A 12,602-nucleotide genomic window follows, 5' to 3' on the forward strand; every position below is an offset into this window, starting at 1 on the left:
GTGAGTCAGGTGGGCACTGGGCAGGAAATTCCAGAAGTAACAATTACTGAGCTGATCCTCTAGGAATGAGGAGGCAGGTGTTCTCCCAAGAAGAAGGGCCCTGTTCTCAGAGAACCCCTTTCTGCTGTAAACACAGGAAGCTGTCTTCGGCAGATGAAGGCAGCAGCCCAGAGGAGGGACAGGGGCAGACTCACTGAGGAATCTGCAATCTCCTTCAGAGTCTGGTCTGACCCAACAGCAAAGATGATTTTGCCATCAGGAGAGATGGTGACGCAGTTGTAGCTGCAGGACTTGAGCACGCATTCTGTCTCTCTCTTTCCTGTGGACAGACTCCATTCGTACACAGCACCATCTGTGCCACAGGAAATCAGCTTGCTGTCATCTGTATTCCATGCAACTGAACGAATCTACAGGGGATGAAGACATGCCCAGCTGGGAGTGCACATGTACACACTCTCTCTCTCTCTCTCTCACACACACACACCCCCCTCTCAAGGAGAGGAGGAGACCCCCTTACGTGATTCACTATGCTGAGGCAGAGTATCCTTTCCTGGTACATACCCTTCAGTAAACACAAACCATAGCTTTGTAGGAAAGTTAGCATTCTATTTCCTCAGACGTTTGCAAAATACTGAAGATTAAATACTCTCATTTCTGTTTCACTTTATGAATGTAAAGACTGAATCATAATAATTCCTATAATGCTGCAATCAATCATTGCTATGTTTTACAAAAGTTTTTATTTTGAAATAATTATACATATATATATTCAAAGGGAGTTGCAAAAATTGCATAGAGAGGGTACTTCCAAATGGCAGAGTAAGAACCTCAGCTGGCCTATCCCTTACATAATAGTAACTTAGAAATCATAAAAACAGTTATTTAGGGACTTCCCTGGTAAGAATCCCCTAAGAATCCACTCTTTCACTACAGGGGGTACAGGTTTGATCCTTGGTTGGGGAACTAAGATCCAGCACGCCTCGTGGTGTGGCCACAAAGTTTATAAAAACAGTTATTTAGAGTCTCTGGCAATTGTCTTAAGGGCATATAGAAAATGCAGAAACATTCACTCAGGAAAATGTACTCAATCTCAGGAGGAACAGAGACTGCAGGATATAAGTGCTGATCTGCTCTTTTACCCTCCTCATCCTCAAACACTTTATTCCAGTGTCCTCTGGGCAGCTGTAGCCAAAAGGTGGGGCTCCCTCTCTCCCCCAGAGCTTAGCCATTGGCTATGGTTTCATCCTGGGAAACCTGCTGGCATTTCTCATCCTCACCCAGAAGCTCTATTCCAGGCAAATGTGGCCAAGAGGACCTCATCTCCCTTCCCCTAGCCGGTCCCACCTGCTGGTGGAAACTACTCCAAGCGCAGAAGCATGAGGATACTGGTACCCCAGCTGCCCCTGCCCCAGTTAACTCAATGCGTGGGGGTTCTACACCATGAGGCGAGAGCCGAAGAGACGAGGGATCCCACCGCCTTTCCACCCGCAAGCGCCACACACGGAGTAGGCAGGTCACTCTTGGGAAATAAAGTCGCTACCCCTCCCTCTCCGCTCTGGTGCAGTGGAGCAGAACTTCTTCCCAGGGGGACGTTTGGTCATAAGACAATGAGCTCCACAGCTCTGCTGGAGGAGACTGACTTATTTGGAGCAGAGCATGGAGAATTTCATCCTATGGGCATCATCTAAATCGGTGGAGATCTAGCTGGAGGGCGGTTAAGAGAAGGCTGGAAATGGCAGAGCAGTAACAGAATTATTACAGGAAGAAGAAGGGAAGGAGACAGTCGAGAGAGCCCTTCCGGGATGAGAGACAACTGTGGGGATCAGGAAGGCTGAGGTATGTGCTATGCTGCACACACTCAGGAGAAATCAGGGCAGGATATGGGGACACTTGAAAGCATCTCCTATGTTGCACAAAAACCCACTGACACAGGATGGAAGCCACACAGGCACGAAGGGTTTAAACACAACATCTGACCAACACTAACTGAGTAATAAGCTTCTGAGCCAGGGGCATCTCCCAGGAAGTCAGGCTTAGAAATAACAGCATGCTTCTGCCTGGCAGCCTGGAAGGCGGGGTGCATGGCTGAGGCTGTATCCTCTCAGGTATAGTCAGAGAGGGAACCTCGAAACTACTAGTTTCTGGCTAAACATGGAGCAAAAGCATAAACTCCATGAACTGTGACAGGAAAATCACAGTTTTCTGTTTTCTAAACAAAAATCCAACAGTAAAAATATAACTGGGGAAGGGGCCTTAGGCATAATCTATGACTAATTAAGTGGCTTAGGTCAACCCAGGGACAAGCCCTAGGTAACCAGGCTAAAAGATCAAGAAAGAAAAACATCTGAGCAGCGACATCTGAGGCTGCCCACTGCAGGAGAAAAAAAGACTTCTCAGAATTAGTTTACCAAGTCACTGAACAAAACTGCCAAATAAAAACAACATTCTAACTTTTTCCCTTTTCCATTTTTGCAGCTCCCCTCTCTCATAGAGCGACTGGCTTCCATAGTCTCCAATACATTAACATCTCCAACACATTTTCTCAATCTCCTTCTAAGTAGCCAACCTCCTGACCAACTAGACACCTTTTTGGGTGTCCTTTTTAAATTACATTTTTTGATTGTTTCTCACTATTATGTAAAAATGGACTTAAATATAATCATTTCCAACAATATTCCCAGATTCACGAAGTTTGATAGTTTATCTGCAAATTCTCTAAATTTTCTACAAACTCAGTTATGCTGTCTGTGGTCATAGCTTTATTTCTTCCTTTCCAACCCTCATGCCTCTTATTTTGCTATGGTCTGAATGTTTCTGTCTCTCATCAGCCCCACCTCAATTCATATGTTGAAATCCTGACATCCCAAGGTGATGGTATTAGGAAGTGGTGCCTTAGGGAAGTGATTAGGTCCTGAGTTCTTCCCCTCATGAATGGGGTGAGTGTTCTTAGGAAAGGCTCCTTCCACCATGTGAGGCTATAGGAAGTCTGAAAACAGGAAGAGGGCCCTCTTCTGATCGTTTGATCTCGGACTCCCTACACTCCAAACTGTGAGGAAAAATTTCTGCTCTTCATAAACCAACCAGTCTGGGCTATTTGGTTATGGCAGCCCCATGGACTAATGTTGCGCTTCCCTGGTGTCTCAGATGGTAAAGAATCTCCCTGTAACTTGGGAGACCTGGGTTTGATCTCTGGGTTGGGAAGATCCTCTGGAGGAGGGCATGGCAACCCACTCCAGTATTCTTGCCTGGAGAATCCCCATGGGCAGATGAGCCTGGCGGGCTACAAGAGGTTGCAAAGAGCTGGACACGACTGAGCAGTGGACTAAGCACGGCACGGGGACTAATGTATATTTCTGTTCCGTCCCTTATCGCACTGGATAGAACCCAGTACAAGGCTAACAGAAGGCATCATGTTTTGTTCTCTGAATTTCACAGTTTCATAATCAAGTGTGCTGATTGTTGTAGGTTTTTAAAATAAATGTCCTATATAAGACTTTTAATAATAAAGTACATTCCCCATAATTTTAAGTGCTTTTTAAATCTGTTATGTTATGATACAGTTAATGTTATTGATTTATTCTATTTGGATTTATAGAGATAAGCATATGCTTTTTAATCCTTACTATATTAATGTGGTATACACTAATGATTTCAAAATCTAAAACAATGTTGTATTCCTAGAATGAATCAACATGGTCATGTTGCCTTATCCTTTTAACATATTGCTGGATTGGTTTGATGATAATTTATTTAGGACATCTTTATGTTCACAGAAAAGACTGGCTTACCATTTTCCTTTCTTGTGATGTCTTTTATAGGTTTTGGTATCAAAACTATGCTGGCCTCCTAGAACAATGTTGGAAGTATTTACTTAAGAAAAAAAAATTCGCTAGAAGAGGTTTTTTTCCCCCCAAGATTACTGTCATGCTTTCCTTAAAATTCGATATACTTCTCCAGTGATAGTTTTCCTTGTCAGGTTTTAAATGACAGATTCAATTTTTCTAGGAATTTGTCAGTTCATCTATTTATTCAAATTTATTTACATAAAGCTGTTCATAATACTCTCCTGTAATCTTTTAAAATGTCTATCAGACCTGTAGTGATAACTCCTTTTGGTTACTCATGTTGGTTACTTGTATCTTCTCTCTCTCTTTTTCCCTTAAACAATTTTGCTAAAGGTTTGTCCATTTTGAGCTTTCAAAAAACAAAGTTTGGCTTTGATGATCTATTGTGTAAATGTTCTCTGTTCCATCTTGCTCTTATCCTTATGATGTCCTTCAATTTGTTTTCTTTGAATTAATTTACTGTTCTACTTCTTATCTTTTTCCATGGACAGTTGTATCACTGATTTTCATCTTTGCCATTTTTCTAATACATGTTTAATGTTAAAGATTTCCCTGTATGCATGGTTTTAGCTGCATGCTCCATCTATATTTTTTGTTTGTTTTTGTATTTTCTTTTAATAGCACATCTGTAAACCTAACATATATCCCTGATTAGAGACAAGTGTTGTAAATTCTGGTAAAGTGATGGGACAAATGGCTGTTCCCCTGGGTTGGTGAGGTAGGGCTTCCTATGGGGATGTGCCTGGTTCGAGAAAGAGCATCACACTCACCTGGTGTGTGCTTTCCTCTACATCTCTGCAATCATACTGTTGGAGCGGAGGAAGCTCAGTAGCTCCCAATACACTTGTGCTTAATAGCGCTTATACTTACGACCTGTTAGTTGCTGAAGTCAATGGTCACTGACTTCTTTTCTGTCTGGAAACTAGTTCCCTGGCTTCTTTGATACAATCCCTTGATTCCAGGTTCTCTCTGTACCTTCATTTGCAGTCTCTCTCTTCTTTACCAGTCCCTTACATGTTGCTCACCTGTCTCCTGACCAAGATCTCAGATTCTGCACAAGCGCTTAGTGATCTAATCTATGCCTCTGACTTCCACTAACTACCACCTAATTCCCTGAACTGGGATTTTTAGCCCAGACTTCTTTCTGACATCTACTCTCACATACCACACTCCTGGACGCAGCAAACATAACACATCCAAAATAGAGCTTAATAGCTTTCTTCTCTCTGTCCCTACTATGAAAGCCATGGTTTAGTTCCTAGCTCCTCTCTCACCCTCACTTTCTAGCTGACGTCTTTCACTCCAGCTTCCCTTCCCTCTAAACCATTTTCAATACTGTCTGGAAAATTATCTTTCTGACCCTATTACTTGTTTTCTTAAATCCTTCCAGTTATTTCTCATCACCTACAGACCAATGTCCAATTCCTTGGCATGGCACACACACCCTCCATGATGCACCAAACTTTTCCAGCTCCTCTCTGTATCACTTCTCAGATGTGCTCAGTGTTCCAGCCCATAAGCCACAAACCACCGTCCTGTTCCATACTCCCACGCCCTCACCTGTAACACGCCCTGCTGCTGAGAATGCCTTTCTTTTCCCACTGCTTTTTCTATCTAAATTCACCTGCTGACTTCTTACCCTTTCAGTCTTTGGCGTCTCCCTTTTCTTCATGCTCCATATCCAGTTTACCTTCAGGTACTACTGGCTTAACTTCCTAAATATCTTTGGAATGCATACATTTCTTCCTATTGCTACCAGCTCCATCCTGCTCCAAAATACTACCATCATGTAGACAACAATCTCCTTACCACTTTACCCTCATCCCTTTCAATACAATCTTTACTCTGCAGCCAAAGTAATCTTGTAAAATGCAAATATGGTCATATCATTTCTTGGCCTGAGAGTCTTCAGTGATTTCAAGGAAAAAGGAGGATAAAGTATGTGCTGCGCTTAGTCGCTCAGTGGTGTCTGACTCTTTGTGATCCCACTAATTGTTACCTGCCAGGCTCCTTGGTCCATGCGGATTCTCCAGGCAAGAATACTGGAATGGGTTGCCAAGCCCTCCTCTAGGGGATCTTCTCAACCCAGGGATCCTGCATTGCAGGTGGATTCTTTACTGACTTAGCCACCAGGGAAGCCCAAGAATACTGGAGGTGGGTAACCTATCCCTTCTGCAGGGGATCTTCCCGACCCAGGAATGGAACTAGGGTCTCCTACATTGCAGGTGGATTCTTTACCAGCAGAGCTACCAGCGCCTATAAGATTCCATGAACAAGATTTCAAGAACTCAGGTCCTGCTAACCTCACCAATCTTAGCTCACGCCAAGTTTCATTCCTGATACCTATGTTTCAGTACCACAGATAGTTCCTCCTCTCCATCTCAGGGTCTTTGGATCCCTATCAGCAATTATTTGACCCATTAGGTTTGTCTGGTTAATTCTGACTCACTCCTTAGGACCATGCCTTTGTGAACATACCAATCTCCATCATGTCAACTCCTCATCACTTCCTCTTCTAACAACCCATATTCTTCGTTCATTGAGTTTTCTACAGTTAGTACTTAAATCTGAATGTGCATTTGTTTTATTGTCTTTTCCCTCAACTAGACAGGGACCTCTGAGAAGAAAAGAATCACTTCTCTTTTGTTCTCTTATATCCCATTGGCCAGCATGATGTTTGACTCTGTGCCCTTGTTTCCCTGGGCCCTGCTCACTCACTTACCTTCCCTGTGTGTCCTTTCAGGTTTGAGATATTCTCTAGGCTTGTGGTGGAAAAAATGTGAATCACGTTCCCATTGACTGCAGCAAACAGGTGACCTCCATTGCTAAAGGAACACTGCAAAGAAATGCAGGGAGAGCCCAAGAGTGAAAGAAAGAGCGGTTTACCTGGAGGTTGTAGTTGAGAGCTTCTTTTCCCAGAGTTCATGCTGACACCATGTGCAGGACTGGGAATTGGGGGAAGGTGTAAATAGGACTCAGAATTGGCCTATTTGATGTCACTATTCCTATAGCTCATACTGGCCAAGACGCTGACACTACCATGTGCATGAATCATGAAGCTGTTTGGATCAGAGAGTGGAATACTCATTCATTTTGCCTGTAGAAGAAGTTTCAGAGTGGGAAAGTGATTCTTTACAGCTCTGTCTTGTTTCTGTACGTCATCTTCGGGATGGGGATGGGGGAAATCAGATGGGCTGCTACTGTCTTTCACTGTTGCTCATTTTCCCTGATCCCTCCCAGTTGCCAACCCTGTCCTCCCAACTGTGACTCTGAATGTGTGACAACTTTCTTTTCAATGCTTAAAAAACATTACTTCACAGTCCCAGAGAGGACAGATTGCAGGTGGGATCTCACACAGTTTGGTTCAAAGATGTACTCTGGTGGGCAAAAAAGAAAAGGGATAGGACCAATATACTCAGTAACTTTGGTGGAAAAATTGGATTTTTCTTAAGCCACTAAAATTCTCTAAGACATTCTTTGGTCTACCTCTTCAGCTGTGTTAGTTCGTGATATTTCAACTCTGACTTTCCAAGATACTTACCTCCAGAAGTTCTTACCTCTTTGCACCCTCTGATGGAGTATTCCTTGAAAGAACGTATATCACCAATAAGTAGATTCATAATGCGTAGTTTGTCAGCAAACCCTACTACAATGTAGTGTCCAGATGGGTGAAGGCTGATTGTATAAGCTTCTTCTTGGTATTCCTTAAATAGTTCCAAAGAACTGTGAAAAAGATACATTACTGAATAAAAGTCTAGCTGACTTAAGTCCCTTGAGCATTCCATTGTATCTGGTATGTATTTTTATAATGGCATTTGAGATACTTTATTACTTGTAATTATTGGTGCCTCTTTTTCTAGATTTTGGTTACTTGAGGATAGTGTTCAGCAATGAGTATGGCATGTGAAGGGACTGATCAAGGGGTGTTTAGGGATGTTGAAGACACAGCTCCATTCAGATCTCCAACTCAGAAGTATTGCACAGTTTTTTCCCTAGCAGCCCCAGCAGCTATATGTAAAAGCAAAGAAGTTATATTCTGGGGCCAATCTAGGCTGGAGATTCTCAGGGAAGCTGTGGCTGGAGGATAAAATCGCTGGAAGCTGAGGGTTGTTGGGGCAGTGATCAGGATTGAAAGGAGGAAACAATGATCTGGAGAGCTCCATGAAACAAAGAACCCATCCAGTGGTGGGGGAGGGGACAGGGCAGTGGCGAGGGGACAGGAAAGGTCAAAGGACACAGGAGGATATGGAAGGAGGTGAGATATTGGTTTCTTTATGTCCCCAGGGCCAAGAATAGTGTATGGGACATAAGTAAACACTTCATAAAGTACAAAGTGATTTTCTAGCTCATCAGGTCAGTTCAGTTCAGTTCAGTCGCTCAGTTGTGTCTGACTCTTTGCGACCCCATGAATCGCAGAACGCCAGGCCTCCCTGTCCATCACCATCTCCCGGAGTTCACTCAGACTCACGTCCGTTGAGTCCGTGATGCCATCCAACCATCTCATCCTCTGTCATCCCCTTCTCCTCATGCCCCCAATCCCTCCCAGCATCAGAGTCTTTTCCAATGAATCAACACTTCGCATGAGGTGGCCAAAGTACTGGAGCTTCAGCTTTAGCATCATTCCTTCCAAAGAAATCCCAGGGCTGATCTCCTTTAGAATGGACTGGTTGGATCTCCTTGCAGTCCAAGGGACTCTCAAGAGTCTTCTCCAACACCACAGTTCAAACGCATCAATTCTTTGGCGCTCAGCCTTCTTCACAGTCCAACTCTCACATCCATACATGACCACAGGAAAAACCATAGCCTTGATGAGACAGACCTTAGTAGGCAAAGTAATGTCTCTGCTTTTGAATATACTATCTATGTTGGTCATAACTTTTCTTGCAAGGAGTAAGCATCTTTTAATTTCATGGCTGCAGTCACCATCTGCAATGATTTTGGAGTGCCAAAAAATAAAGTCTGACACTGTTTCTACTGTTTCCCCATCTATTTTCCATGAAGTGATGGGACCAGATGCCATGATCTTTGTTTTCTGAATGTTGAGCTTTAAGCCAACTTTTTCACTCTCCTCTTTCACTTTCATCAAGAGGCTTTTTAGCTTCTCTTCACTTTCTGCCATAAGGGTGGTGTCATCTGCATATCTGAGGTGATTGATATTTCTCCCGGCAATCTTGATTTCAGCTTGTGTTTCTTCCAGTCCAGCGTTTCTCATGAGGTACTCTGCATATAAGTTAAATAAGCAGGGTGACAATATACAGCCTTGACGTACTCCTTTTCCTATTTGGAACCAGTCTGTTGTTCCATGTCCAGTTCTAACTGTTGCTTCCTGACCTGCATACAGATTTCTCAAGAGGCAGAATTTTCTACAGTTTATTGTGATCCACACAGTCAAAGGCTTTGGCATAGTCAATAAAGCAGCTCATGAAAGAGTGAAAAGAGAAAAAGGAAGTCTGACGGACTTGATTTTTTTATAAATGGTTTCCAGCTGAAAGCTTCTAAGTAATTAAAATTGAAAACTCTCTAAAATAATTTGCATGGAAAAATTTAACAACCAAAATCTTGCATACCCCAGTAGCAAAGCCTTTCATTTCTTACTTTGATTCATAATTCCAGAGGCGGACGGACCGATCCACAGAGCAGGTGGCAATGAGGGGTTTGCGGATGCAAGTATCTAGACCAGTGATGGATGCCGAGTGCAATGGGTACATCAGATACTCAAAGTGGGCAGGCTCCCCCTGGAGAAATCACACAGAATCAGACTGAGCAGAGGAAGCAAAAGACTGGCCAGGCACTCCAGCTCTCATTACTGCTTATGGATGTTAATTAGTCCAGATGCACAGAAATCAGACTGTGGACAAGTTGTTTTAACATAATCCATATTTTCCCATGCTATTATTATTTTAAAACATTTTAATGGACATAAAATATTTTATTCTATAAATATACCAGGATTTAATTTATCCATTCTTCTACTGTGGGAATGTTTAGGTGGTCTCCAAATTTTTGCTATCAAGGGGGTAACATGGACTAAATATTCTTGCAAGTAAGTCTGTGTATCTCCCTGATTACTTCTTTAGATATTGTAGAGTAAGTGCCTGACAGTAAGTTTTTGAGTCTCAAGGCATCTATTTCAAAGGACCTCCAGCTTGAATAAACATATTGCAGTTATATGATGCAGTTACCAGCAAAACAACCATCTAAAGAATTGCTGCTCCCACCCTTGAAGATCCCTTTTGTAGAAAGCCCTGGATACTTAAATAACTGACTTCTTGAATGATTCCACTCTTCCTGTACCCTAATTCCCACACTCGTGGCTAAATGAGCATTAAATAAATAGTGAACTCTTGAAACCCTGACACCCCATCCTCAAACCCTGATAAAAGCAGAGCCCCTGGCCCACCCTTCCCTCACTGCATATGGCCCTTGGGCATGCTGTGTGCCCTCCAGGACCTCTGAGTAAGAAATCTTGTTCCTCAGTGTTCCCTGATGGATTTTTCTCAAGTGCATCCTTCAATTGTAATAAGAACCAAAAGGGCCTGTCTGGCCCCAGCACTGGCCCTGGTGGGGGAAGTGTGTGTGGGGCTTGCTGGGAGAGATGCAGCCGTGGGTGAGTGCCTCCAGCATTCCTAGCTGATGGCTTCACTACTAACAGGTTGGGCCCCACATAACAGATACATTTCTAGAAATAGAATACAGGGCAAAATGGTCTGGATGGTGTTAAGGATCTTAATGAGTACTCCCAAATTTCTCTGCAGAGAGACTGTATGAGTCCATCAGCTGCAGCTAGGAGAACTGGGTGAATGATTTTAAGTTAATATGTATCATATTGCACCAGTCTGCATGTTACATGTAGATTTCAAGTGTTTGTTATCAGAAGCATTATACCTGGGACTTCTGCATGAGAAGTGATGATTGGGAAACTCAATGAGGTGTATATACTTTGCTCACAAGCCAAGACATAGGCTGAACTGGCAAATCCCTCAAATTCAGACCCTTCCCCACTTAGAAACTACCTGCATCTATTCTACCGCCCTCTGCTATATCAGAAAGAGGTGCAGGGCTGTCAGAAAGAGGGGGTGAAAAGTAAAACTGAAAGTCACTCAGTTGTGTCCAACTCTCTGCGATCCCCATGGACTATAGCCTGACAGGTTCCTCTGTCCATGGGATTTCCCAGGCAAGAATACTGGAGTGGGTAGCCATTTCCTTCTCCAGGGGAATCTTCTCGACCCAGGGATTGAACCTAGGTCTCCCACATAGCAGGCAGATTCTTTACCATCTGAGCCAACAGGGGGTAGGCACAGACTATGTCCATTCTCCACCTGGTTCCCATACTTTCTCTAATATCTTCAACCTCCCTGTCTCTACTAGCACATTCCTAATAGCTTTCTTCCCCCTTGAAGGCTGAGCAAGAACTAACAAGAACTAATGTGGGGAAGAGGAGAGTGTGAGTGCCCCATGCAGAGGCAGGAATGCTGATGCCTTTGGCAGAAGGACCATGCAGAGTCCTAGTGATCAAAGGGCCCGTTCTATCAGGTGGAGTGATGGGATGAGGCTGCAGAGCGCAGCCCGGGCCAGACATCACCCAGCCCCGTGCTCCTAGTCCAGTTCTTCTCAGAGCACCGGAAGGTCACCGAGGGGCTGAGGCTGTGACGACGGTGGAGGTGGTGGAACATGTGAATCTTGCGACAACCACATCTGGGCTTTGAAAAGATCACTCTGGCAGCCGAACAGAGTATCATTCGGGGGCCTAAGGGTGGAGTGTACATGTGGAGACAGGCAGGAGACTTACACATCCTGGAAGTGAGAGTGAAAACACTCCACTCTACGGGAGATCCCGCCCTCTGGTCTGGCTCTCTCCTTTCCAGGCAACCTTCCCTCTGAGAGGCACGCCTAACAGCAGGGAGAGAAGCTCTATGCAGTGAGCTCACCCCTCTCCATGGAGAAAGCAGACAGACTGAAGATCCAGCCATCAAATCAGTCCTTTCTGAGTCTTTGTGAATGAGGTCCCCCCACGTGGAAATGATAAAAATGTCTTAGTCTGGGGTATATGACAGAATAAGTTACATATTAGCCTACAAGCTTTTAAATACACTCAAATCTCCCTTGTGTTGAAACAAAAGCAACTCTCTCTTTTCCACCTTATCTCTGCACCTCATTCTGTGAGGTCAGTATTACCCCAATACCAAATGCAGACAAAGGCATCACAAGAAAACCACAGACCAACGGCTGTTATGAATGTAAATTAAACATCAGATAAGAATAAGTGCTGACAAAAATACAGAGAGATTAGAACACTCATACACAGCTGATGGGAATATAAAACAGTTCAGCACTTAGGGGAGAACTATCTGGCTGTTCCTTAAGTGGTTAAATATGGAGTTCCTGCTTGACTCAGGAATTCCACTCCTAGATATATACCCAAGAAGAATAAAAACGTATTTCCACAGAAAAACTTGTACATAGATGTTTATAGCAGCAGTATTTGTAATATCCAAAAGGTGGAAGGAACCCAAATATTCATTAACTGATGATTAGACCAACAAAAATGGTATATCCATGCAATGGACTATTATTTGGTTATGAAAAGGAATGGAGTACTGATACACGCTCGCACATGAATGAAACTTGAAAACACTGTGCTTAGTGAAGGAAGCCAGTCACAAGAGTCTACATATTGCTATGAAGCATTCAGAAAAGGCAAACCTATAGAGACACAAGACATTGGTGACTGGCTAGAGCTGGGGGGAGGCAGATGGG

At 43.5% G+C, this 12,602-nt stretch overlaps 1 protein-coding gene across 1 annotated transcript in view; it reads right to left on the reverse strand.

Moving 5' to 3' along the window:
- Window positions 1-12,602, reverse strand: part of CFAP57 (cilia and flagella associated protein 57) — a 66,877-nt gene that overhangs the window by 41,092 nt on the left and 13,183 nt on the right. Inside the window, exons 6-9 of the mRNA XM_068961777.1 lie at window positions 9,441-9,580; window positions 7,403-7,568; window positions 6,568-6,681; window positions 195-407 (exon numbers count right to left, since the gene is read on the reverse strand). Of these exons, the coding sequence (XP_068817878.1) occupies window positions 195-407; window positions 6,568-6,681; window positions 7,403-7,568; window positions 9,441-9,580 (633 nt within the window). The remainder of the gene's footprint in view (window positions 1-194; window positions 408-6,567; window positions 6,682-7,402; window positions 7,569-9,440; window positions 9,581-12,602) is intronic.

The sequence above is a fragment of the Capricornis sumatraensis genome, chromosome 2 (assembly GCF_032405125.1).
Source record: "Capricornis sumatraensis isolate serow.1 chromosome 2, serow.2, whole genome shotgun sequence".
Classification (NCBI taxonomy): Eukaryota; Metazoa; Chordata; class Mammalia; order Artiodactyla; family Bovidae; genus Capricornis; species Capricornis sumatraensis.